This window comes from Ranitomeya variabilis, chromosome 1, assembly GCF_051348905.1.
Source record: "Ranitomeya variabilis isolate aRanVar5 chromosome 1, aRanVar5.hap1, whole genome shotgun sequence".
Classification (NCBI taxonomy): Eukaryota; Metazoa; Chordata; class Amphibia; order Anura; family Dendrobatidae; genus Ranitomeya; species Ranitomeya variabilis.
Genome location: NC_135232.1, coordinates 65,733,665 through 65,761,199, shown reverse-complemented (window position 1 = coordinate 65,761,199; position 27,535 = coordinate 65,733,665). Strand labels below are relative to the sequence as shown.

The 27,535-nt window shown below is 47.8% G+C and overlaps 2 protein-coding genes across 4 annotated transcripts in view; one reads left to right on the top strand and one right to left on the bottom strand.

Moving 5' to 3' along the window:
• RUSC2 (RUN and SH3 domain containing 2) overlaps positions 1-9,368 on the top strand; it is a 119,750-nt gene extending 110,382 nt beyond the window's left edge. For all 3 annotated transcript variants that reach the window (XM_077284530.1, XM_077284549.1, XM_077284540.1), the window contains one exon: positions 5,744-9,368. In XM_077284530.1, the coding sequence (XP_077140645.1) occupies positions 5,744-5,909 (166 nt within the window). In that variant the 3' untranslated portion in view covers positions 5,910-9,368. The remainder of the gene's footprint in view (positions 1-5,743) is intronic.
• Positions 9,369-11,802: 2,434 nt separating this feature from the next.
• Positions 11,803-27,535, bottom strand: part of CIMIP2B (ciliary microtubule inner protein 2B) — a 47,767-nt gene continuing 32,034 nt past the window's right edge. Inside the window, exons 5-6 of the mRNA XM_077284516.1 lie at positions 14,342-14,560; positions 11,803-12,181 (exon numbers count right to left, since the gene is read on the bottom strand). Coding sequence (XP_077140631.1) covers positions 12,093-12,181; positions 14,342-14,560 — 308 coding nt within the window. The 3' untranslated portion in view covers positions 11,803-12,092. The remainder of the gene's footprint in view (positions 12,182-14,341; positions 14,561-27,535) is intronic.

Genomic DNA, 27,535 nt, shown 5'->3' with positions numbered 1-27,535 from the left:
TCTGCGCTGTATACTGCGTGGCTCTGTGCTGTATACTGCGTGGCTCTGCGCTGTATACTACGCGGCTCTGCGCTGTATACTACGCGGCTCTGCGCTGTATACTACGCGGCTCTGCGCTGTATACTGCGTGGCTCTGCGCTGTATACTGCGCGGCTCTGCGCTGTGTACTGCACGGCTCTGCGCTGTGTACTGCGCGGCTCTGCACTGTGTACTGCGCGGCTCTGCGCTGTATACTGCGCGGCTCTGCGCTGTATACTGCGCAGCTCTGCGCTTTGTACTGCGCGGCTCTGCGCTATATACTGCGTGGCTCTTCGCTGTATACTACGCGGCTCTGCGCTGAGTACTGCGCGGCTCTGCGCTGTGTACTGCGCGTGTCCGTGCTGTGTACTGCGCGTGTCTGCGCTGTATACTGCGGGGCTCTGCACTGTATACTGCGGGGCTCTGCGCTGTATACTACGCGGCTCAGCGCTGTATACTGCGCGGCTCTGCGCTGCATACTGCGTGGCTCTTCGCTGTATACTACGCGGCTCTGCGCTGTGTACTGTGCGGCTCTGCGCTGTGTACTGCGCGGCTCTGCGCTGTGTACTGCGCGGCTCTGCGCTGTGTACTGCGCGGCTCTGCGCTGTGTACTGCGCGGCTCTGCGCTGTGTACTGCGCGGCTCTGCGCTGTGTACTGCGCGGCTCTGCGCTGTGTACTGCGCGGCTCTGCGCTGTGTACTGCGCGGCTCTGCGCTGTGTACTGCACGGCTCTGCGCTTTAAACTGCGCGGCTCTGCGCTATGCACTGCACGGCTCTGCGCTGTGTACTGCGCGGCTCTGCGCTGTGTACTGCGCGGCTCTGCGCTTTATACTGCGCGGCTCTGCGCTGTGTACTGCGCGGCTCTGCGCTGTGTACTGCGCGGCTCTGCGCTGTGTACTGCGCGGCTCTGCGCTTTATACTGCGCGGCTCTGCGCTTTATACTGCGCGGCTCTGCGCTGTGTACTGCACGGCTCTGCGCTGTGTACTGCGCGGCTCTGCGCTGTGTACTGCACGGCTCTGCGCTTTATACTGCGCGGCTCTGCGCTGTGTACTGCACGGCTCTGCGCTGTGTACTGCGCGGCTCTGCTCTGTGTACTGCGCGGCTCTGCGCTTTATACTGCGCGGCTCTGCGCTGTGTACTGCGCGGCTCTGCGCTGTGTACTGCGCGGCTCTGCGCTGTGTACTGCGCGGCTCTGCGCTGTGTACTGCGCGGCTCTGCGCTGTGTACTGCGCGGCTCTGCGCTGTGTACTGCGCGGCTCTGCGCTGTGTACTGCGCGGCTCTGCGCTGTGTACTGCGCGGCTCTGCGCTTTATACTGCGCGGCTCTGCGCTTTATACTGCGCGGCTCTGCGCTGTGTACTGCACGGCTCTGCGCTGTGTACTGCGCGGCTCTGCGCTGTGTACTGCACGGCTCTGCGCTTTATACTGCGCGGCTCTGCGCTGTGTACTGCACGGCTCTGCGCTGTGTACTGCGCGGCTCTGCTCTGTGTACTGCGCGGCTCTGCGCTTTATACTGCGCGGCTCTGCGCTGTGTACTGCGCGGCTCTGCGCTGTGTACTGCGTGGCTCTGCGCTGTGTACTGCGCGGCTCTGCACTGTATACTGCGTGGCTGTGCAATATACTACGTGGACATGCATATTCTAGAATACCCGATGAGTTAGAATCGGGCCACAGTCTAATAATCATACGACTACGGATAGTGGTTTGGAATTGTGCTGTACTGTCACTTTAAGAGCTGATATTATCTGACAAAACTTGTGACCTGGTGAGCTGATGTAGACTTCATAGGCGTTGGCATAGTAACTGTGTCTGACTGCGCATATCAATGAGCTAATCAGCCAGGTGGCAGTTATTTTTAGAAATTGCCTCAGAAACCAGCCCATTATAAACGTATAGGAAAATTTCTCCATTGAAACGCATTGAAAGACTTTTTTCAAACACAAATTGCGCAAAAACTACAAATCCGATCGACACGAAAAATACTTAGCACACCTCTCAGGAACGCTGGCTTCGAAATGACACCTCACTGGAGTCTGTGAGTTTAGCGGTTCGGGCCGCATTACGTGCGGACTGAATAATAAGAATAAGAAGAAGTTTACCACGGTGGAATAACAGTATAGTGCTTTGTTCCAAAGCACTATAATAACATAGAAAAAACCTGTTGACAGTTTCACTTTAAGCAAACCAAAAGATCTTTCTACCTGATGAACAAGCATTTTACTTGTTTCTCAGGTGATCGGCATCCTGTTTACACTGCTTGAAACGCATGTTCCTGATAATCATGTAGTGTAAATGGCCTTTTACCTGCAGTAATATATGAGAACACAGATAACACTGTAAAACCCCCTTCACACATCCGTTTTTTGTGTCCGTACGTGGTCCGTTTTTTAAGGACTGCAAGTACGGACACTGTATTCAATGGTGGTGCGCACATGTCATGTTTTTTCACACGGACAGTGTCCGTGTGAAAATTCCGCAGACATGTCCTTTTTTTCTTTTGTGCGCTGCATAGACAAAATGTGCGCTGCACGCTGACACACGGGTAAACACTAACACTCAGATGACATCCGTGTGTCATCAATGTGACACATTCCGGGAAGAAGCTGTTCTCAGGCACCGGGGGGTGATTATTGTCACCCGGTCTCCCTCAGATCAGTGTGACCAAGCGACAATGATGGGAGTTGTATTCAGCACCCGCAGTGTACATTGTGTGTAAAATTAAGAATTAGTTAAAAAAAAAAAGCCCATGGCAGGGGCTGATGTTACTAATCTGGGAATAGAGACAATATCCCAAAAAGTTCCCAAGCTACTCATAACAGCTCACATCTGTTTGCTTAGTCTTTACTGGTTTGTTTACGGAGGACCCAGAAAAAAAATGACGAAGGGTCTCCCTATAAATTGTAACCAGCAAAGGCTAAACAGATAGCTGTGGGTTGATTTTAATAGCCTGGGAAGTGGCCAGGGATATTGTTCCCCCTCCCAGGCTACCAACATCAGCCTTTAGCTGCCCCAGAAACGGTGCATCCACTAGATTCTTCAAATCCGTCTCTTAGCTTTGCTCTTCCCACTTGCCCTGGTGCAGTGGCAAGTGGGGTAATAGGGTTGGGGTTGATGTCAGCTTTGTATTGTCAGCTGACATCCAGCCCAGTGGTTAGTAATGGAGAGGCATCTATAAGACGCCCCCATTGCTAATGCCATATTCATACAGTAAAAAAGATACAACAAGAATAAAGTCCTTTAATTGACATAAACTCACTCCACCCTCATTTTTTCATTTATTACTGTAGAAATTAAAATAATAAAACATCATATTCCTCACCTGTCCAACGACAATCCATTTGTCCCACGAAGAAGTCCAGCTCTGCTACATCTGGATTACATGGCTGAGCAGTGGCGAGATGCGACTGCTCAGACATGAATCCAGGATACACTGAGCTGAGCTTGGGGCGCAGCTTCAGTGACGAGCATAACGTCATAGAGGTTACTGCCATGCTAAGTTCAGTGTCAGCCAGTCGATGAACTGTGGTAACCTTCATGACGTCACCACTAGCACTGTGAAAAATCTCTCGCAGTGCTAGTGGTGATCTTATTGAGGTCACCGCAGTTCATCAGGTCGCTCACCATTAGCTGCCCATGGGAACCGCAGCTTCAGTGACCTGTGGTAACCTCAATGACATCACCACTGAAGCAGTGTCTCCTGGATGTCAGGCTAAACGGTCGCGTCATGACACCACTCAGCCTGGCATCCAGATGACGCAGAGATGCATTACGGTGTGGGACAAATGGATTATCGTCAGACAGGTGAGGAATATGGTGTTTTTTATTTATATTGTAATAAATGGGGAAAAAAGAGGGTCAGGGAGTGTTTATTTAAAATACTTTATTTCAAAACTTGCTCTGGGATTAGTAATGGGGTGTCTTATAAATGCCTCTCCATTACTAGCCCCTGGGCTTGATGTTAGCTGACATCAACCCTAACCCTATTACCCCACTTGCCACCGCCACAGGGCAAGTGGGAAGAGTGAGGCTAAGCACCAGAATTGGCAAATCTAATGGATGGACCATTTCTGAGGTGGATGAGACCTCATGTTTTTAGTCTGGGAGGGGACCAATATCCAAGGCCCCTTTTCCTGGCTATTAATATCAGCCTGCAGCTGTCTATTTAGCCTTTGCTGGTTTTTGATCATTGGGGGGCCCCACATCAATTTTTTTGGGGGTCTTCCCTATAATAACCAGTAAAGGCTAAACAAACAGCTGTGAGCTGATATCAATAGCCTGGGAACATTTATGGCTATTGGCTCTTTTCTCAGAATACTAACATCAGCAACCAGCGGTCTGCTTTCCCACTGCTGGTTCAAAAGATTACGTGGGAGCACACACCTTTTTTTTTATTTTTTTTTTATATTTTTTATTTATTACATTTTTTAAACATGAGAATTGCAATTTTTTCGTTCACTTCACCTCCCCAAAAAGTGCTCTATATGGTGATCAAAACATTGTATGAACCCCTAATAGTAACTACAGCTTGACATCAGCTCCACTACAGAAATAAAAAGTTTGAGTCTCAGGAAATGGCGACACGTCACCAACCATTTTTGTTTTATTTGTAAAGTCCTGATTTTATTATAATAAAAAAAGAAAAAGTAAAAAACTGTATATTTGATATGGCCGTAATGATAATGTCACCAACTAATCCAAGAAAAATATATAGGCCATAAAGAGGGGATCACCATGAGGCATGAATATTAAATAGAAATTTTATTGGATACAAAAGAACACACAAAAAACAATAGTCACACATGTGACGTACCAGAACATGACATAAGCTCATAATAAAGCTTAAAACCTTGTGTGCGAGCATATACTGTATATAAAGGCCAATAAACAGCATAATGCTAATACATACCTCACACAATAGAAATATATGGAGGACACCTGCAGAATAACCCTCACTGAAACAGACCCACCCAAAGTGAAGACAGCTTGCCAAATACAAAGTCCAAACAAGAAATCCTTAATGGCTCAGGGTCAGGACCCAATAAAGAAATAAGATTGAATGGGAGGTCAAATAAAGTGTAAAAAAATAGTTAGGTCCAAACAGTTACTGAAGGGGCGCCCATGAGGAATACTACCAAAGAGGTACCCGTGAAAAGTATCATGGAGCAGCCATAGTGCCAGTATACTCAGCACACATAGAGTCAGGTAGGGCAGAAAAAAAACCAACGCATGTTGCCACTCACGGTGGCTTCGTCAGGGTTTTACCGGACACAATAAACAAAGTAAAAGCGAACAACGAGAATGATGGCGGAATTCTGTTATTTACTACAATTGTCACTTCAGAGAAGAGGACTAGAACGCTAGCACCACCTATTGGAAGCAGTTCTACAGTTCTGGTCCTCTTCCTCTCTGAAGAGACAATTTGCATATTTAATTTCCCAGAGGAGCATGCATGGCCTATAAGTCTCCTCACTCTGACATGCCAGGCTTGGCTTGTCACTCTCCACAAGGAGAAATGGTACTATTTAGAGTACATTATATGGTAAAATGAATGGTGTCATAAAACCAGTCCTCGTATTATGCCAAAATAAAAAAAATGTCTCTTGGAAGGGGAGGAAGTCCCTTCTTTGTGCATTAATTAGTATTTTATGATGTCATGTTCAGTGACCAAAAATGGTTCCAGACTCCAAAATGTCTAACGCATTTTTTTATTGTTCTCCTCCCCTAGACAAGCCAGTTCTTCATGCTACCACCCAGAACCCAAACAGAATGACATCAGATTTGCATATGAGACGCATTCGGATCAGCTACGCGGCGGGCTGCGGAACCGGAACCCCCTTATGCCCCTGAAGTTTGTTCCTCAGCCCGATCGATTAGACTCATACCATTCATGAGGCAAATCGGGTTCAAGACTCTCGAAGACGAAGCTCATTGTGACGACGGCATGGGGAACTGTCCAAGATCTCTGTGGTTCTTCTACAGAATGGAGTTATTTAATGGTGTCTCTATTGACCTCTGGGAGGAAACTGGAGCATTATAACTGGACAACGTTCCGGGATAGGTCGCATTAATACAGTATTCTTTCTTCCTGCGCCCAAACCAACGTGCACGTGTGCTAGCCGTGATATTGACGTGAGCTGTGCATGCAGACATCTTAGAATATACTGTGACTTTCCCCAATGCTTACACATTGCCACACTCATTTCGGGCAATTAAACTTCTCCTTGTTCTGCATTTTCCCGTCATTCCTCTGTACAAAAAAAAATGCTCTTAGATATCAAACGCTATAGAGATTTGTTCTTTTATTAGAATAGTTTCTGCAAGAGGAAAAACCATAAAAAAAACTCTGCAATGTATCTGACCCCCAAGAGCTAACACTCTACTTGGTTATTGGAAGCACAGGCCATTTGCTACTAATATAATTTCATCCTTGATGGCGGAGAGGAGAAAGAAGATGACTGATGTTAGAAAGAAGCCTTTAAGAAGAGAATCCTGGAACCTTTAAGGTGTTGTTTTTTCACGACTCGAGATTGGATTATGGTAAACGCAAAGGATTATTGGAAATGCAGAAAGAATGATGGGTGGACTGGAAATGGATCTGGGGTTGGCTGGAGTAGGATGAGAGATAGGAGTATCAAAAGGGGGAAATCGAGGATCAAAAGGGAGAAGACGAGTTTCAAAAGGGAGAAGACGAGTTTCAAAAGGGAGAAAATCAGTTTCAAAAGGGAGAAAATCAGTATCAAAAGGGAGAAAATCAGTACCAAAAGGGGGAAAATAAGAACCAAATGGGGAAAAACAAGAATCAAAAGGGGGAAAATGAGACTCAAAAGGGGGAAAATCAGTATCAAAAGGGGGAAAAACAAGAATCAAAAGGGGAAAATGAGACTTAAAAGGGGGAAAATCAGTATCAAAAGGAGGGAAAATCATGGCCCCTATTCTTTTGGGTCTTGGGTGGGGCAGCAGTTGGGAGGGAGAAAAGGTCAGAGTAGACATCATGTAGCCATATGGTTTGTAGAGCGTTGCATTAGGGAATGGGATTAAAGGTTAGGTGGAGGGAGGGGGTCTTGTTTTCGGGAACAGTGGCACAGGCGGAGCAAAAAATGTTAGAGGCGCCATGATATAATCAAGCTAGATACCGCTCTCCCCGTATACAAATGTATATGTTATCCTATTATTAATTCATAGTGTATACATGTGAGTATATGCCACGGCACATGCCCTCGTTGGTGATTGCGAATACCCAGGTAGTGACCTGGCACCCAGGACTTGTTGCCTCAGCACCTTTTTAATGAGTATGGATAATTTGGATGCAAGTTTGGCACAGATAGACGACATATTGCTAATGATTAAAGGTCGGAATGGCTCATCCCCTTGTACAGTTAGTGAATGTGCTGCAGAGTGAATGTGCTGCCGAGTGATAATTTACCCTTAGCAGCAGCAATCTATAGTGACGTTGTTAATATTCGTACTACCGGGGCCATTATATATAGCGCTAATATGTTCCTATTCTGACGACTGCACTTTGTTCATTTCATTCACCTTTTTATTCTGATCCCAAGAGCTGACATTTTGCCGGTGGTGTCTGATCGCCCCCGTACTGTTCTATTGGGGGCTCAAGAAGGCTCCTTCATCAACGTAGTTACGCTTTCTGCCATAATACTGCAGCCAATTAGTATTTGTCCTACTGAATATTGACTATGGGAAATGGTTGTAGGGTACCTGGGTGTTGCTTGTATGTATAGATATGGCGGACAGTGTGTGTGCCGGTTGCTTGCACTGTTATTATTGTATTCTGGATGATTTGCATCGCTGTATACGGGAGGTGGGGAGCGTTATATGGAGGGCTGGGCTGCTAATATCCTTGATGTATCTGTCATATAAATGAAAGGATCTGCAGTCTGGTCTGGGAGGGTCGGGATTAGTGGATTTGGGTTTTGGACTTTGGTTTACAAGAAATCTGTAAAAGGAAACAGATTATGGTTGTGTCCTGCTAAATTACCATATTTCATGTAGAAAAAAATAATCAATATTTTAACTCTTGTATAGAGCATGATATCGACAGGTGATTGCAATACTAAGGACTCGGAAGGCCGTGGTTGGCCGTAGACGGCACTGGACACGTGTAGGTCTGGGGGATTAATTAGTTAATGGTACTTATGAAATTAATATACTATGATGGGAGGCAATTCCTGGGGAAAAGGTCATGCTACATAATATATCGAACGTGAGCGCATTATTCGGTGTCGACAGGAGATTTGAGTTCTCTGTATCTGGAGGTCCCAGAGATTTTCACTGTAGTCATATTTGGCACAGAATAAGGCATCTGTATCTGATCATTTCTGATTGGTCAGTTAGTATCTGTATCTGATCACATCTGATTGGTCAGTTATGTATGAAAAATACTATTATTTCTTACCCTGTATGAATATTGTTATAGGAGTAGAGGAAAATTTGTTTCATTTCCATGATAAAGAAATAGAGGTACAACTTTTGGAGATCGATTGTTGTTCATGATAACAATTGTGTACCTTGATGAAGTTTCTGGTTTAAAAAACATTTATAAAATTGGTGTTTGTCAAATCTTCCTTTAATCTTAGGAAAAATGTCCAAAATCATGGAGAGAAGTGATCATAATAAAAAAAAAATTGAGACCACACAGAAGAACTACTTTCATCCAGGACGAGCCCCCAAGATTTCAGACCGTGTGCGTTAATTTACAGGTCTGAGCTGAATTTTCACAATGGCTTCTAGAGAACTTTTTGATGTATTATCTGTCTTGAAAAGCCATAATTGATATTAATTCTAATAGTATTAGTAGTTCTGCTTTCCTGATCCTCTCCTGTACCTTCACTATACACCTACTTACAGAGGGGAATGTAAAAAGTAGTGGTAATGTGCACACCGCAGAGCAACGGCCATCCGTCTGTATAGAACATCTGCTCTGTTATCTCTTTCCTTGCCGTCCATATTAATACATTTCTTGAAGAAATCAAGTTGTTCCTCTTGCAGCCATTTTGGGTAAATACCCATTTGCATGCGTTTACAGTAATAATGCAATTATAAATGAAAGGACTAGTCTCCAATCAAGGAGATAAACCCATATACTCTCTGCCGACCTCCTCATAACTTTCCACCCTGGTCCCAAAGATTTTTTTTTTTTTCCTAATGTTTTGCGCCTTTCTCTCTGCAAAAGGGTCAGGGATGGGGTTAATCTGCGAAACTACGTAAATCCGCTTATGCCGAAACTAACCCTCATCTCTTACATCTACGCCTGTCATCTTAGTGTCTTCTGCCATATGTATGTATATTTATTGGTTTATTTATTACGCCTATTAATAAAAAAAGGTGCTGAATATTAACGTCCATGTGATCTTTTATGTTTGTGATAATTAAAAAAATGATATGATTAGATTATCGGGGCACCAATAACTTTGCTTATGTGGAATGTGATAAAAATGTATAGAAATGGAGGAAACATACATTTATAAGTATGTGGACGGGGCGGGGAGTCCTAAAGCAGGGGTGTAACCCAACACTTACATGGGCTGAACTAATGTCTGGTCTTTAATGGACTTTATTTTGCCTATTTCCAAACTTTGTGGTCCCATGTCATGAGAAGCCCTTTACTTTATCCCTGATAGTTTATTATGATTACCGTATATTATTTTTCTTTATATTATATTTTAAGTGTTTTTTTTCTACATTTACAACAATTTTACAAAGATGAGAAAAAATAGTTTGACACAGAACTAATGACTTCTAAAAAAAAAAAATATTTGTCTGTTTTCGGACTTATCTTTGTTTAGGTGGAGTTATGCTTCAGTTAGGTGTTTGTGTTATAACTAGAGCTCCCAATCAAAATTTTATATAGCAGGTGTAAAATTACGTGTGATTAATTTCATAATATATCTTTATAGTGACTGTAGTTCCATCATACAGCCACTGGGTTATATAACAGAATTCTTTCTAACTCGAGCCACCACTAGGGGGAGCTCTCTGCATACAAATGTGCTGCTCTCCATGATCTCAGTAATAAATTTGTCAGACCTGCACAGCTCCACCTAGTGGTGGCTACATTAACAAATCTCATTCATTTTTATGGTACTGCACAGTGATAAGTTTACTCTTCTTTTCCGGTCAGTTATATGTTTATCGTGTCTCATATTAAAGATAAAACAGAATAGGAGGAGATTATGGAAATCCCAGAGTATTCTTACATTTTTTTGTGCATTTTCACAACACTTATGTTACTTACCAGTCCTGGATCTGGCGCTAACAACTCTACTCATCCCCAGGTCTAGCTGATTCCTATGCACACCTCTGAGGTCACATTCAAAAGCCTTAAAGGCTAAACCAGGTGGCGGCATACTGTCTGAGTATTCGAGTGGTTGGCATGCAAGCGACTACTACTAGATGATTATACTGTGCACATCTACAGTAACCTGACCTGCTCAGCTCTGCTACATCTACATTGAGACACGTGACTTTGCTGGGCTCTATTGTTACAGTGAATCACCTGATCTATTCAACTCTGCTGCATTGCAGGGCTCTGCTATATCGCTATGTCAAGTCTCCTTACCAACTCAACATTTCTACATTGCTGGTGTCATCGGTTTAGCACGACAGAGCGGAGCAAGTAGACTGCAGCATCTGATTTCACGTACTCCTGCACTTATTAGAAGAACTTCTCCTTCATATTAAACGGTGCAGGTTTCTGTTAACAGTGCAGGGGTTAATCTGTTCAGCACAAGCGTCTCTGAAGCCTCCCTGCTTGGATGATCTCAGCCGTCCAGTATTAGCCACTCCCCTCTCCTATATATACTGTGGATTGCCAGTGTTAGTCTTGTACTCCCTGGTGTGGAGTGGAGGTGTCAGTTGTTGGTAGAGGTGGTTGGAGTGTTGATCTGTGACTGTTACTTGGTGCATCAGCTGTGTGTGACTCCTCATCCTATCCTATTTTGTTTATCTCCTTTTTCTCCAAAATATTCCTCTCTGTTGTCTGTGAGTGCATATTTGTATGTTTGGTATTTTCATTTATCCCTGTGCGTCCTTCCTTGTTAGTCTGGTTTGTATATATACATACACTATTACTCCCCACTTCCCTGGATGGAGGGGGGGATAAATATAGGGCTGATTCAGGAGGTTAGCAAGGTATGTGACCCATCAGAAGTAATTCAGGGAGCAGGGATAGCAAGGGCGTTAGGGAAGGAGCACCTGGTCCCGGGTATACCGACAACAGAGTTGTGACTGCTGGGCTTTGCTACATAGCTACAGTGAGTTTCCTGATTTACCCAGCTCTGATACATCACTGATCAGTATGATTCTGGACTCCACTCTGCCTCGTTGCTAACTCTTCTCTGCTGTGCCATTAACTCGACTCTGCTTCATTGGTCTACTTCTCTTCCACTCTGTTGTTGTCCAGCCATTGCAGCCTCCATCGTTCAAGCCTGTCGACCTCTCTGCATCAACATCTTCTTTCCTGCGGCACTGCGACCGCTGATTCGGACTGTGGGCTTTGTGACTTCTCATCAGGTCTTAAATTAGATCTTCATTATAATATCAGACCCAAGAACAGTTCTAGGGGGATGTGAGTCGTTGAGCTAGCGCGCCTCCTGTCTATCTCGCCTTTGTATGATCATCAGATTGGTATGGCTCCACCTAGCCTAACGTCTGACCAGGTTGGTCTTGCACTGACTCTCATCTCAACTGCGAAGCGATTGCCTAGACAGACATAAGAACTTAATTGGGTCGAGAAACCAAAAGAAGGAACACCTACATCCGCCTGTGCACACACAAACTTTATTACAAGTAAACTTTATAATTGTCTCCATGTTTTGAGCTTGAGAAATGATTGTCTCAGTGGCATCCCATGGCTTTGGCACACAGTAATTTTTTTCATTGGTCCTCCTCCATCTTGCAGTGTCCACCTTTAATTGACCCCTGGAAGGTCAGTCCAGCCAGTAATGTAGGGTAAGTATGTGAACCTTCTTTACGTCACACTGGACCGGACGTGTCTGCAGGTAACCAAATTATCCATCAGGCGTCACAATGGCTCCTTCATTAGATCCAGCGGCTCCTTAATTCACCATTTGCTTTTGCAGCGTCGATTGACCTAGCGCATCCTGGGTGAGATGACCGTAGGTGTGTCCGTACTGGAACTTGTAACCTGTCGGAATGTATGAAACAAGATCCAGTCAATCAATAGTGCAGCTTAAAGCCAAAACCTAATTGACGTGCATTTTAGGGAGTCTGGATGATCGCGGAGTCGCGCACACAATGGTGGCGGGAGTGCGCTGATCTCTCATCAATCAGAGCGCAGCCGTTATGTGCGCCCACACTGACACTATGAGCGCGCCGGTGCTATCACCCAGTGTCGGTGTGCAGGCATAGAGCGGAGACACAGCGTTATAGACAAGTCAATGTAAGATATCCGCTTTATTCTGCAAACAAGATGGTGCACCAAGGCATAGGGTGTACCGAAACGCCCTCATTTGCATATCAAATGTTGATTTTGAATTAAATATTAAGCTATACTTGCCTAGAATGATTTACTAGGGCCCTATTTAAGTGTTTATACAGCTTTTTTAGGGGGGTGACACTCCCTTTTAGATGTGATCCTTAAAAATGTTGCAATTTTTAATATAAAATAGCTTCAAAGAGATCCAAGTGTGTTCTTTTTCTGCTGTGTTGCTGCCTGCTTATGATTGGGCAGCTCATACAGGGAGCAGAAGTGCACGCCCCCAGTAAAAACTATCTAACACCACCCACTTGGCCTTAAAGAAAGTTAACTCATTAGGTGCCAGATACTTTAATTGTTATTATGTCCACAACGGAAAGTTGTTATTTAAAAAAAATAAAGTTTTATTCCGCTCTGCAGCTGATTCTTTAATCGTGTATCAAGTTCAACATGAAAAATTTGGTGCAAGGATAGCATGCAGTGGCCTGCCGCCAACACTAGGGGGTAGTACAATAGTATGCAATGTGTCCTTAAGCTCCTCCTAGTGGTGGCTGAAGGTAGTGAGCGTGTACATAATTGAAGCAGATATGAAAATTTTTATTAATTCCAGAATTAAAAATAACATAATGCTAAAAGGTCACTTGAAGGAACATTATATTGTGCATCTGTCAATATTGTGAATACAGTTCTGACCAAAAAAATGAGTATAAGGCCAGGTCCACATATAGCGAAAAATTCTGCTTATCCATTGATCTAGTACTGTATACCGATGCAAATTTTTCCTCTACAAACCTGCAGTTAAAATCTGTAAAATTTCCGCAATGTAATGACCTACCCTAACATAACGTGACAAGAAGGCAGTAACAGATGCAAAGCAAAGCTGCATAAAATAGTTTTCTGAAAAAAGAAATGTTTTTTTAATATGTGTTTTCAGATCCTCAATAGATCTATGCTTCCCGTCAATGAATAGAAACCTTCCTGAAACAAGTGCTTGTCTCAGCACACAAAGCATCAGGAAGGGGCAGACTTGGAAAGAAAACGTGCAGAAACCAAAGAAAAGGAAAAAAAAGTTTTTCTTTAAGAATGTTAAAATAAATGTTTCTTAACCTTTTTCTCTTGGCTCGGCATATTCCCAGAAGAATGGCGCAAGATGACCAGTTGTTAAAAAAAATACCACAATTCTGCCATACTCTGCTGGGAGATGTTTATGCTAAATGTGTCTCTATGTGGCCACCTGGTGGTTGGGGTGTGAAGTTCAGCCTGCTAAGGTTTTCCTAGCACGTCATGATAGTGTATTGAATTTGGGACAAAAGAAATGTAAGTCCTAAACAAAGAATCCAATGTTATAGTTTTTTTTTTTTAATCATAAATGAATAATACATGGGAAAATATACTTTGTAATATATATTATTAGTGAACTTATTTTGCTTCTTTCTTCTCCTGGACTGATCTTTCAATCTCAATTCACTAATAAAATCTGTCTTTGAATAGAGACTTTCCCATTACTGAGAAAAGAGATGGCAGTTGGTGCCCATAAAGTTCTATGGAGAACAGTAACTGTCGTTTTCAGAAGAACATGCAGGAGGATGTCTGTCTCCAGCTCCTCCCCCTTCATAGAACTTCATAAGCACCAACATTCACCTCCTAGCTGAATATAGATTTTACCCATGAATTAAAAGTGAAAAATCAGTCCAGGAGGAGAGAGAAGCAGATTTCAGATATAACAAACTTGCTTATTTTCATTTTCTGAAATAAAAATTGAACATAAGACGTAAGGGTGGACACAACTGTAGATGCGTTTTTCCCATTTTTCACACCATTCTTGACTGTAAGTCCTAGTCATATAAACCACCTTTAGAATTGTCTGACCTGGCACATATCCTGTATAGCGGGGCAATAATCCCAGCTGCTCCAGGTAGATGTGAGACTGGTCGGACTGGAGACTCTTCCCTTCCCGCGGCACCTGGACTCCTAATTGATATCCGTTATTAAGGGTCATGTGACCAAACTCGGTCATAGCTCTGTTGGTGGTGATGGGATAGCCAGTGCCAATGAGAAAACGAGAGCGGGGAACATACCCGGTATAACCTGGGGAAAGTGGAAATTTCACAGATAAGGAAACGTTATATGCACAATATAATACAATATAATACCTTAGTGGGTCTGAAAAATCTAGAACATTAAAGTCCATATCCACCTGTGAACACGCAGTGGCGCTGCAGCTCAGTTTATGTGATACGGAGAACAAAATCTCCAACTTTCCTGACGAGGGGCAGTACCCCGAAACACAGTGTCTGCAAATTGAGGTTCTGGTATGGCTATTATCCTAGGTCATGTGACAAGGCTCGTTAAAGAGTCGACATTGACTGTTAGGATTGCTACTTCCAATAGGTGGCACTAGAGTTCTAGTCCTCTTCCTCTCTGAAGAGACAATTTGCATATTTCCCAGAGGAGCATTGCGGCTTTAAGTCTCCTCACCTCGACATGCTTATCATGTCACTCTCCACAAGGAGAAAAGATACCTCTTGGATCCCGGTCAGACGCCTCTCAATCAGCCAAACCAGATCTCCACTTTCCACTAATGAGGGGCAATACCCCAAAACACAGTGTCTGCAAATTGAGGTTCTGGTTTGGCTATTATCCTAAGTCATGTGACAAGGCTCGTTAAAGGGAACCTGTCACCTCCCCCCCCCCCCCCCACCCAGGCGTATGAAACTAAAAGAGCCACCTTGTCAGAATGCAGCATTGCTGCTGCACAAGGTGGCTTTTTTAGTCTGTCTTTTAGTTCTGGGTGCTGTAACTAGAGAAATAATCTGTTTTAGGCCGGTTTCACACATCAGTGGCTCCGGTACGTGAGGTGTCAGTTTTCTCACGTACCGGAGACACTGACACACGTAGACACATTAAAATCGACATGTCTCTGCAGATGTCATTGATTTTTTGCGGACCGTGTGTCCGTGTGCAAAACACGGAGACATGTCAGTGTTCGTGGGAGCGCACGGATCCATTAAAGTCAATGGGTCCGTGTAAAACACGTACCGCACACGGATGCTGTCCGTGTGCTGTGCAGGAGACAGCGCTACAGTAAGCGCTGTCCCCCCAGCGTGGTGCTGAAGCCGCCATTCATTTCTTCTCTCCAGCAGCGTTCGCTGGAGAGAATGAATGAAAAATCATTGGGTTTTTTTGTTCTTTTTTGTGTTTTAAATAAAGATCCTTGTCACCACCCCCCTCCCACCACCTGTGCGCCCGCCCGCTGGAAATAAAATACTCACCCGGCTCCCTCGATGCTTCCTCTCAGTGCCGCAGCTTCTTCCTGTATGAGCAGTCACGTGGTGCCGCTTATTACAGTGATGAATATGCGGCTCCACCTCCCATAGGGCGAAGTTTGTACGGCCCCAGAAGGACAGTATAAATATCCAAATATCCAGAAAAAAGATTCCCCACCCCTGCTCTAAGGCATAGACCACGCCGAGGGTGCACCAGAGCGCCTTCATCTCCATATTAAATAATAGTAGATATTTCAGCAAATATTAAGTTAAATTATGTCTGCCTGGTGTGATTTTTTTTATAGTCTCCTATATAAATATTTATTTTCTGTCGTTTAATTGACATTTTAGGAATGATCGATTCTATTTAACCCCTTTCCGACATCGGGCGTAATAATACGCCGATGTCGGACACCCTCCCTTTGATGTGGGCTCTGGCGCTGAGCCCACATCTTTTCCGGCACATGTCAGCTGTTTTGAACAGCTGACATGTGCCGCTAACAGCCGCGGGTGGAATCATGATCCACCCGCAGCTGTTAACCCATTAAATGCCACTGTCAAACTACGACATCGGCATTTAACATGAAATTCCGGCAAGCGTGACGGAAATCCCACCCATCGGCGCCCGTGTCACATGACCGCGGGTCGTCGATGGGTTGGCATGACAACCAAAGGTCTCCAGCAGATCTATATAGTTGTCACTGCTAGACTGCTATGAGCGCCGCCAGATGGTCGGGACTCATAGCAAGTGAGCAATTCTGCTACATACAGGCGATCTGATCATCGCCTATATGTATCAGAGGCGATCGGATTATGGCAGGTTCTAGCCTCCCATGGAGACTATTGAAGCATGCCAAAGGTAAAAAAAATGTTTTTAAAAATATAAAAAATATAAAAGTTTAAATCACCCCTCTTTTGCCCCATTCAAAATAAAACAATAAAAAAAATCAAACATACACATATTTGGTATCACCGCGTTCAGAATCGCCCGATCTATTAATATAAAAATAGAATTAACCTGATCGCTAAACGGCGTAACAAAAATAAAAGACAAAACGCTGCAATTAAATTTTTTTGGTCACCGCAACATTGCATTAAAATGCAATAACAGATGATGAAAAGAGCATATCTGCACCAAAATGGTAGCAATAAAACCATCAGATCGGCACACAAAAAAACAACCCCTCACCCAACCCGAGATCACGAAAAATGGAGACGCTACGGGTATCGGAAATGGCACAATTTTTATTTTTTTAACAAAGTTTGGAATTTTTTTCACCACTTAGATAAAAAAGAACCTAGACATATTTGGTGTCTATGAACTCGTAATGACCTGGAGAATCATAATGGCAGGTCAGTTTTAGCATTTAGTGAACGTAGTAAAAAAGCAAAACAAAAAACAACTGTGGAATTGCACTTTTTTTGCAATTTCACCGCACTTTGAATTTTTTTCACGTTTTCCAGTACACGATATGTTAAAACCAATGGATAGTGTTGAGCGATACTTTCCGATATCGGAAAGTATCGGAATCGGAAAGTATCGGCCGATACCGTCACAGTATCGGAATCCAATCCGATACCGATACCCGATCCCAATGCAAGTCAATGGGACGAAAATATCGGAATTAAAATAAACCCTTTATACACTTGTAGGTTCATTCTACATGAAGGAAAACAACTAAGAATAATGTAGGATGTATTGGGGGACGTGGCGGAGACATTAAAGGCACAGAGGTTTAGCCCAATCTAATAGAATAGCAGGATTTTTTTTTTTTTTTTATGACGTTCGGCGTTAGAAAGAATTTGACTATGTTATTTTTTTTTTTTATGTCAGATATTGATGTTTCACTACTTCCACGCCCTTCACCTTCTTTTTTACTTCTCCCACGCTTTCTTCTTCATTATCCTCATCATCAGCTTCTTTGACATCAACTTCTTCACCTTCTTCATCTTCTTCTTCATCTTCTACCTATTATTTTTTGGGTTACATTGTTCATATTCTTTTTATTTTACTATTATCTTCATCATATTCTACTTCTTCATCATATTCTTATTTGTGACAGGCATTCCCGTAGTTGTTATCTATAAAAGTTTGAAGATTACACCTTCCGTTCTGCCTGTCACAAAACAGTTACATTTGTCCGCGTTCAGTTTGGCCTGCAGCATCAGGCTTTATCCAGGGGCACCACGAGGAGGAACGGACTCACCCCCATACACTGCTTAGTCTTCTTCTGCTTATAATTTACATAATATTTTTTGCTCTGATATTTTGTGTTATGCTTAATGTCCTTCTGCTCTTTGTTCTGCAGCCTCTTGTTCTTCTGCTTCTCGGTCTTCCAGGTCGTCGTCGTCTCCAGGGTCGTCGTCTCCGGGGTCGTCGTCATCGGGGTCGTCTCCGGGGTCGTCGTCATCGGGGTGGTCTTCAGGGTCATCGTCTCCAGGGTCGTCGTCATCACGGTGGTTGTCGTCTCTGGTGTCGTCGTCATCTTAGGGGTGGTCTTCCGGGTCATCGTGTTTAGTCTCTTGAACTTGGAAATGCAGCAGAAGGTACAAGAAGGCTGAGAGAATGCCGAGAACCAGCTGATGGAACTGGAGCTCAGATGGCTACCCGAAGGTCCAAGAGCCAATGGAACGACCGAGGACCAGCTGACGTTACTGGAACCCGGTTACTAAGCAGGAGGTACCCGTGCTGAAAGCACTACCAAGGACCACCTGACGTTGGTGGAACTCAGATACCCAGAGGGAGGCACCTAAGCCAAAGGCTCTGCCCGGAACCAGCTGACGGTACTGGAACCAGGATGGGGAGCAGAAGGTACAAGAGCAAAAGACACTGCCGAGAACCAGCTGACGGTGCTGGAACCCGGATGGGTAGCCGAAGGTCCAAGAGCCAATGGAACTACCGAGGACCAGCTGACGTTACTGGAACCCGGTTACTAAGCAGGAGGTACCCGTGCCTGAAAGCACTACCAAGGACCACCTGACGTTGGTGGAACTCGGATACCAAAGGGAGGCACCTAAGCCAAAGGCTCTGCCCGGAACCAGCTGACGGTACTGGAACCAGGATGGGGAGCAGAAGGTACAAGAGCAAGTGTCTGCGTGGCTTTTGCAGGACACGATGCCGGCTGCACAGCAGGGGAACAGCTGGCGGTGCTGAACCCCACTGACACATTGGCTGGTGTTTTTCTCTGTGCAGCTAGCACATCTGGGCCCCAACTGGCGGTGTGTTAGAGCCCAGGGACAGCAGGAGAAGGAGGAGGAGCAGGAGCAGGGGGAGGGGAGTGTAGGCCGAAGCCTGCACTGGCGGCAGCTTTGGGTGTGTTGTGTCTGCGTGGCGGTCGCAGGACACGTTGCCGGCTACACAGCAGGGGAACAGCTGGCGGTGCTGGACCCCACTGACACATTGGCGAGGTGTTTGGCTCTGTGCAGCCAGCACTTCCGGACAGCAACGAGCGGTGTTGTAGCCCGGGCTCTGCAGGGGGAGCAGAGTGTAGGCCGAAGCCTACTTGAACCAATTTCAAAGGTAACCTTTAACCCCCCCTCAGGGGTTAGAAAGTAGAAGAGCCACAGCTTATGCAGCAGTAGTGCTGCGCAAGTCAAAGGTTGCTCTTGTAATTTTTCTCCTTGCACACGCTGAATGGAACACGTATAACATTTAGCCCTTTATACAGTCAAACTGTGTAATGGAGGCGAGAGTTCCCTTTGTAATGAGACGCAGCACAGATGTCAAGAATCCCACCTTGGTGCTGGGTGCAGCCTCCTGAGCGTTGTTATTTGCTGTACAGGAGTCTGCGCTGTCGTGTTATCCCCTGGCCTAGCGCCGTTAGCGCTGCCCATCTTCTGACATCATTTAATGTCGGCCGTTGCGGTTCGCGATGACCATGAATCCCAGCCCCGCAGTGTCTTAACATTGTTAAAACACTGCGGGGCTGGGATTCAGGGCCTGGCGCAGCACATATGTTCGCCTCTCACACGCGGGTCCTTACACCCGCTTCAGACTGTGCGGCGTCATCTGATCCCTTATCGCATGCCACGGCCATGAAGCCGCACAGTCCGAAGAAGGCGGAAGGAGAGGAGGGACAGGCGAACTGATGCACTGATCCTGCCCATCAATCACACCCTCGCAGTCCCAATAAATAAGACACCGAGGGGCGTTGTGTGGGTCAGGGCGGCCGCAGAGGCGCAGCCAGCCAAACAATGATGCCAGAAGACGGGCAGCGCTACCAAGGGGGTTGCAGCGTGTCATTACAAAGGAAAGTCACACCCCCGGGACGGTTAAATGGTCACACAGAGGACACATTTCAGACGTGTTTTCAGTTCCACATGTGCGAGGAGAATACGTTTATGAGCCACCTTGCACACATGCAGCATTACCGCTGTACAAGGTGGCTGGATAACGTAAAAACGCCTGGGGGAGGGGGGACAGGTTCCCTTCAATTTCAGTTCTTGTGTCTGCGTGGCTTTTGCAGGACACGTTGCCGGCTGCACAGCAGGGGAACAGCTGGCGGTGCTGGACCCCACTGACACATTGGCTGGTGTTTTTCTCTGTGCAGCTAGCACATCTGGGCAAAAACTGGCGGTGTGTTAGAGCCCAGGGACAGCAGGAGGAGGAGCAGGAGGAGGAGGAGCAGGGGGAGGGGAGTGTAGGCCGAAGCCTGCACAGGCGGCAGCTTTGGGTGTGTTGTGTCTGCGTGGCTTTTGCAGGACACGTTGCCGGCTACACAGCAGGGGAACAGCTGGCGGTGCTGGACCCCACTGACACATTGGCGAGGTGTTTGGCTCTGTGCAGCCAGCACTTCCGGACAGCAACTAGCGTTGTTGGAGCCCGGGCTCTGCAGGTGGAGCAGAGTGTAGGCCGAAGCCTAATTGAACCGATTTCAAAAGTCACCTTTAACCCCCCCTCAGGGGTTAGAAAGTAGAAGAGCCACAGCTTATGCAGCAGTAGTGCTGCGCAAGTCAAAGGTTGCTCTTGTAATTTTTCTCCTTGCACACGCTGAATGGAACACGTATAACATTTAGCCCTTTATACAGTCAAACTGTGTAATGGAGGCGAGAGTTCCCTTTGTAATGAGACGCAGCACAGATGTCAAGAATCCCACCTTGGTGCTGGGTGCAGCCTCCTGAGCGTTGTTATTTGCTGTACAGGAGTCTGCGCTGTCGTGTTATCCCCTGGCCTAGCGCCGTTAGCGCTGCCCATCTTCTGACATCATTTAATGTCGGCCGTTGCGGTTCGCGATGACCATGAATCCCAGCCCCGCAGTGTCTTAACATTGTTAAAACACTGCGGGGCTGGGATTCAGGGCCTGGCGCAGCACATATGTTCGCCTCTCACACGCGGGTCCTTACACCCGCTTCAGACTGTGCGGCGTCATCTGATCCCTTATCGCATGCCACGGCCATGAAGCCGCACAGTCCGAAGAAGGCGGAAGGAGAGGAGGGACAGGCGAACTGATGCACTGATCCTGCCCATCAATCACACCCTCGCAGTCCCAATAAATAAGACACCGAGGGGCGTTGTGTGGGTCAGGGCGGCCGCAGAGGCGCAGCCAGCCAAACAATGATGCCAGAAGACGGGCAGCGCTACCAAGGGGGTTGCAGCGTGTCATTACAAAGGAAAGTCACACCCCCGGGACGGTTAAATGGTCACACAGAGGACACATTTCAGACGTGTTTTCAGTTCCACATGTGCGAGGAGAATACGTTTATGAGCCACCTTGCACACATGCAGCATTACCGCTGTACAAGGTGGCTGGATAACGTAAAAACGCCTGGGGGAGGGGGGACAGGTTCCCTTCAATTTCAGTTCTTGTGTCTGCGTGGCTTTTGCAGGACACGTTGCCGGCTGCACAGCAGGGGAACAGCTGGCGGTGCTGGACCCCACTGACACATTGGCTGGTGTTTTTCTCTGTGCAGCTAGCACATCTGGGCAAAAACTGGCGGTGTGTTAGAGCCCAGGGACAGCAGGAGGAGGAGCAGGAGGAGGAGGAGCAGGGGGAGGGGAGTGTAGGCCGAAGCCTGCACAGGCGGCAGCTTTGGGTGTGTTGTGTCTGCGTGGCTTTTGCAGGACACGTTGCCGGCTACACAGCAGGGGAACAGCTGGCGGTGCTGGACCCCACTGACACATTGGCGAGGTGTTTGGCTCTGTGCAGCCAGCACTTCCGGACAGCAACTAGCGTTGTTGGAGCCCGGGCTCTGCAGGTGGAGCAGAGTGTAGGCCGAAGCCTAATTGAACCGATTTCAAAAGTCACCTTTAACCCCCCCTCAGGGGTTACAAAGTAGAAGAGCCACAGCTTATGCAGCAGTAGTGCTGCGCAAGTCAAAGGTTGCTCTTGTAATTTTTCTCCTTGCACACGCTGAATGGAACACGTATAACATTTAGCCCTTTATACAGTCAAACTGTGTAATGGAGGCGAGAGTTCCCTTTGTAATGAGACGCAGCACAGATGTCAAGAATCCCACCTTGGTGCTGGGTGCAGCCTCCTGAGCGTTGTTATTTGCTGTACAGGAGTCTGCGCTGTCGTGTTATCCCCTGGCCTAGCGCCGTTAGCGCTGCCCATCTTCTGACATCATTTAATGTCGGCCGTTGCGGTTCGCGATGACCATGAATCCCAGCCCCGCAGTGTCTTAACATTGTTAAAACACTGCGGGGCTGGGATTCAGGGCCTGGCGCAGCACATATGTTCGCCTCTCACACGCGGGTCCTTACACCCGCTTCAGACTGTGCGGCGTCATCTGATCCCTTATCGCATGCCACGGCCATGAAGCCGCACAGTCCGAAGAAGGCGGAAGGAGAGGAGGGACAGGCGAACTGATGCACTGATCCTGCCCATCAATCACACCCTCGCAGTCCCAATAAATAAGACACCGAGGGGCGTTGTGTGGGTCAGGGCGGCCGCAGAGGCGCAGCCAGCCAAACAATGATGCCAGAAGACGGGCAGCGCTACCAAGGGGGTTGCAGCGTGTCATTACAAAGGAAAGTCACACCCCCGGGACGGTTAAATGGTCACACAGAGGACACATTTCAGACGTGTTTTCAGTTCCACATGTGCGAGGAGAATACGTTTATGAGCCACCTTGCACACATGCAGCATTACCGCTGTACAAGGTGGCTGGATAACGTAAAAACGCCTGGGGGAGGGGGGACAGGTTCCCTTCAATTTCAGTTCTTGTGTCTGCGTGGCTTTTGCAGGACACGTTGCCGGCTGCACAGCAGGGGAACAGCTGGCGGTGCTGGACCCCACTGACACATTGGCTGGTGTTTTTCTCTGTGCAGCTAGCACATCTGGGCAAAAACTGGCGGTGTGTTAGAGCCCAGGGACAGCAGGAGGAGGAGCAGGAGGAGGAGGAGCAGGGGGAGGGGAGTGTAGGCCGAAGCCTGCACAGGCGGCAGCTTTGGGTGTGTTGTGTCTGCGTGGCTTTTGCAGGACACGTTGCCGGCTACACAGCAGGGGAACAGCTGGCGGTGCTGGACCCCACTGACACATTGGCGAGGTGTTTGGCTCTGTGCAGCCAGCACTTCCGGACAGCAACTAGCGTTGTTGGAGCCCGGGCTCTGCAGGTGGAGCAGAGTGTAGGCCGAAGCCTAATTGAACCGATTTCAAAAGTCACCTTTAACCCCCCCTCAGGGGTTACAAAGTAGAAGAGCCACAGCTTATGCAGCAGTAGTGCTGCGCAAGTCAAAGGTTGCTCTTGTAATTTTTCTCCTTGCACACGCTGAATGGAACACGTATAACATTTAGCCCTTTATACAGTCAAACTGTGTAATGGAGGCGAGAGTTCCCTTTGTAATGAGACGCAGCACAGATGTCAAGAATCCCACCTTGGTGCTGGGTGCAGCCTCCTGAGCGTTGTTATTTGCTGTACAGGAGTCTGCGCTGTCGTGTTATCCCCTGGCCTAGCGCCGTTAGCGCTGCCCATCTTCTGACATCATTTAATGTCGGCCGTTGCGGTTCGCGATGACCATGAATCCCAGCCCCGCAGTGTCTTAACATTGTTAAAACACTGCGGGGCTGGGATTCAGGGCCTGGCGCAGCACATATGTTCGCCTCTCACACGCGGGTCCTTACACCCGCTTCAGACTGTGCGGCGTCATCTGATCCCTTATCGCATGCCACGGCCATGAAGCCGCACAGTCCGAAGAAGGCGGAAGGAGAGGAGGGACAGGCGAACTGATGCACTGATCCTGCCCATCAATCACACCCTCGCAGTCCCAATAAATAAGACACCGAGGGGCGTTGTGTGGGTCAGGGCGGCCGCAGAGGCGCAGCCAGCCAAACAATGATGCCAGAAGACGGGCAGCGCTACCAAGGGGGTTGCAGCGTGTCATTACAAAGGAAAGTCACACCCCCGGGACGGTTAAATGGTCACACAGAGGACACATTTCAGACGTGTTTTCAGTTCCACATGTGCGAGGAGAATACGTTTATGAGCCACCTTGCACACATGCAGCATTACCGCTGTACAAGGTGGCTGGATAACGTAAAAACGCCTGGGGGAGGGGGGACAGGTTCCCTTCAATTTCAGTTCTTGTGTCTGCGTGGCTTTTGCAGGACACGTTGCCGGCTGCACAGCAGGGGAACAGCTGGCGGTGCTGGACCCCACTGACACATTGGCTGGTGTTTTTCTCTGTGCAGCTAGCACATCTGGGCAAAAACTGGCGGTGTGTTAGAGCCCAGGGACAGCAGGAGGAGGAGCAGGAGGAGGAGGAGCAGGGGGAGGGGAGTGTAGGCCGAAGCCTGCACAGGCGGCAGCTTTGGGTGTGTTGTGTCTGCGTGGCTTTTGCAGGACACGTTGCCGGCTACACAGCAGGGGAACAGCTGGCGGTGCTGGACCCCACTGACACATTGGCGAGGTGTTTGGCTCTGTGCAGCCAGCACTTCCGGACAGCAACTAGCGTTGTTGGAGCCCGGGCTCTGCAGGTGGAGCAGAGTGTAGGCCGAAGCCTAATTGAACCGATTTCAAAAGTCACCTTTAACCCCCCCTCAGGGGTTACAAAGTAGAAGAGCCACAGCTTATGCAGCAGTAGTGCTGCGCAAGTCAAAGGTTGCTCTTGTAATTTTTCTCCTTGCACACGCTGAATGGAACACGTATAACATTTAGCCCTTTATACAGTCAAACTGTGTAATGGAGGCGAGAGTTCCCTTTGTAATGAGACGCAGCACAGATGTCAAGAATCCCACCTTGGTGCTGGGTGCAGCCTCCTGAGCGTTGTTATTTGCTGTACAGGAGTCTGCGCTGTCGTGTTATCCCCTGGCCTAGCGCCGTTAGCGCTGCCCATCTTCTGACATCATTTAATGTCGGCCGTTGCGGTTCGCGATGACCATGAATCCCAGCCCCGCAGTGTCTTAACATTGTTAAAACACTGCGGGGCTGGGATTCAGGGCCTGGCGCAGCACATATGTTCGCCTCTCACACGCGGGTCCTTACACCCGCTTCAGACTGTGCGGCGTCATCTGATCCCTTATCGCATGCCACGGCCATGAAGCCGCACAGTCCGAAGAAGGCGGAAGGAGAGGAGGGACAGGCGAACTGATGCACTGATCCTGCCCATCAATCACACCCTCGCAGTCCCAATAAATAAGACACCGAGGGGCGTTGTGTGGGTCAGGGCGGCCGCAGAGGCGCAGCCAGCCAAACAATGATGCCAGAAGACGGGCAGCGCTACCAAGGGGGTTGCAGCGTGTCATTACAAAGGAAAGTCACACCCCCGGGACGGTTAAATGGTCACACAGAGGACACATTTCAGACGTGTTTTCAGTTCCACATGTGCGAGGAGAATACGTTTATGAGCCACCTTGCACACATGCAGCATTACCGCTGTACAAGGTGGCTGGATAACGTAAAAACGCCTGGGGGAGGGGGGACAGGTTCCCTTCAATTTCAGTTCTTGTGTCTGCGTGGCTTTTGCAGGACACGTTGCCGGCTGCACAGCAGGGGAACAGCTGGCGGTGCTGGACCCCACTGACACATTGGCTGGTGTTTTTCTCTGTGCAGCTAGCACATCTGGGCAAAAACTGGCGGTGTGTTAGAGCCCAGGGACAGCAGGAGGAGGAGCAGGAGGAGGAGGAGCAGGGGGAGGGGAGTGTAGGCCGAAGCCTGCACAGGCGGCAGCTTTGGGTGTGTTGTGTCTGCGTGGCTTTTGCAGGACACGTTGCCGGCTACACAGCAGGGGAACAGCTGGCGGTGCTGGACCCCACTGACACATTGGCGAGGTGTTTGGCTCTGTGCAGCCAGCACTTCCGGACAGCAACTAGCGTTGTTGGAGCCCGGGCTCTGCAGGTGGAGCAGAGTGTAGGCCGAAGCCTAATTGAACCGATTTCAAAAGTCACCTTTAACCCCCCCTCAGGGGTTACAAAGTAGAAGAGCCACAGCTTATGCAGCAGTAGTGCTGCGCAAGTCAAAGGTTGCTCTTGTAATTTTTCTCCTTGCACACGCTGAATGGAACACGTATAACATTTAGCCCTTTATACAGTCAAACTGTGTAATGGAGGCGAGAGTTCCCTTTGTAATGAGACGCAGCACAGATGTCAAGAATCCCACCTTGGTGCTGGGTGCAGCCTCCTGAGCGTTGTTATTTGCTGTACAGGAGTCTGCGCTGTCGTGTTATCCCCTGGCCTAGCGCCGTTAGCGCTGCCCATCTTCTGACATCATTTAATGTCGGCCGTTGCGGTTCGCGATGACCATGAATCCCAGCCCCGCAGTGTCTTAACATTGTTAAAACACTGCGGGGCTGGGATTCAGGGCCTGGCGCAGCACATATGTTCGCCTCTCACACGCGGGTCCTTACACCCGCTTCAGACTGTGCGGCGTCATCTGATCCCTTATCGCATGCCACGGCCATGAAGCCGCACAGTCCGAAGAAGGCGGAAGGAGAGGAGGGACAGGCGAACTGATGCACTGATCCTGCCCATCAATCACACCCTCGCAGTCCCAATAAATAAGACACCGAGGGGCGTTGTGTGGGTCAGGGCGGCCGCAGAGGCGCAGCCAGCCAAACAATGATGCCAGAAGACGGGCAGCGCTACCAAGGGGGTTGCAGCGTGTCATTACAAAGGAAAGTCACACCCCCGGGACGGTTAAATGGTCACACAGAGGACACATTTCAGACGTGTTTTCAGTTCCACATGTGCGAGGAGAATACGTTTATGAGCCACCTTGCACACATGCAGCATTACCGCTGTACAAGGTGGCTGGATAACGTAAAAACGCCTGGGGGAGGGGGGACAGGTTCCCTTCAATTTCAGTTCTTGTGTCTGCGTGGCTTTTGCAGGACACGTTGCCGGCTGCACAGCAGGGGAACAGCTGGCGGTGCTGGACCCCACTGACACATTGGCTGGTGTTTTTCTCTGTGCAGCTAGCACATCTGGGCAAAAACTGGCGGTGTGTTAGAGCCCAGGGACAGCAGGAGGAGGAGCAGGAGGAGGAGGAGCAGGGGGAGGGGAGTGTAGGCCGAAGCCTGCACAGGCGGCAGCTTTGGGTGTGTTGTGTCTGCGTGGCTTTTGCAGGACACGTTGCCGGCTACACAGCAGGGGAACAGCTGGCGGTGCTGGACCCCACTGACACATTGGCGAGGTGTTTGGCTCTGTGCAGCCAGCACTTCCGGACAGCAACTAGCGTTGTTGGAGCCCGGGCTCTGCAGGTGGAGCAGAGTGTAGGCCGAAGCCTAATTGAACCGATTTCAAAAGTCACCTTTAACCCCCCCTCAGGGGTTACAAAGTAGAAGAGCCACAGCTTATGCAGCAGTAGTGCTGCGCAAGTCAAAGGTTGCTCTTGTAATTTTTCTCCTTGCACACGCTGAATG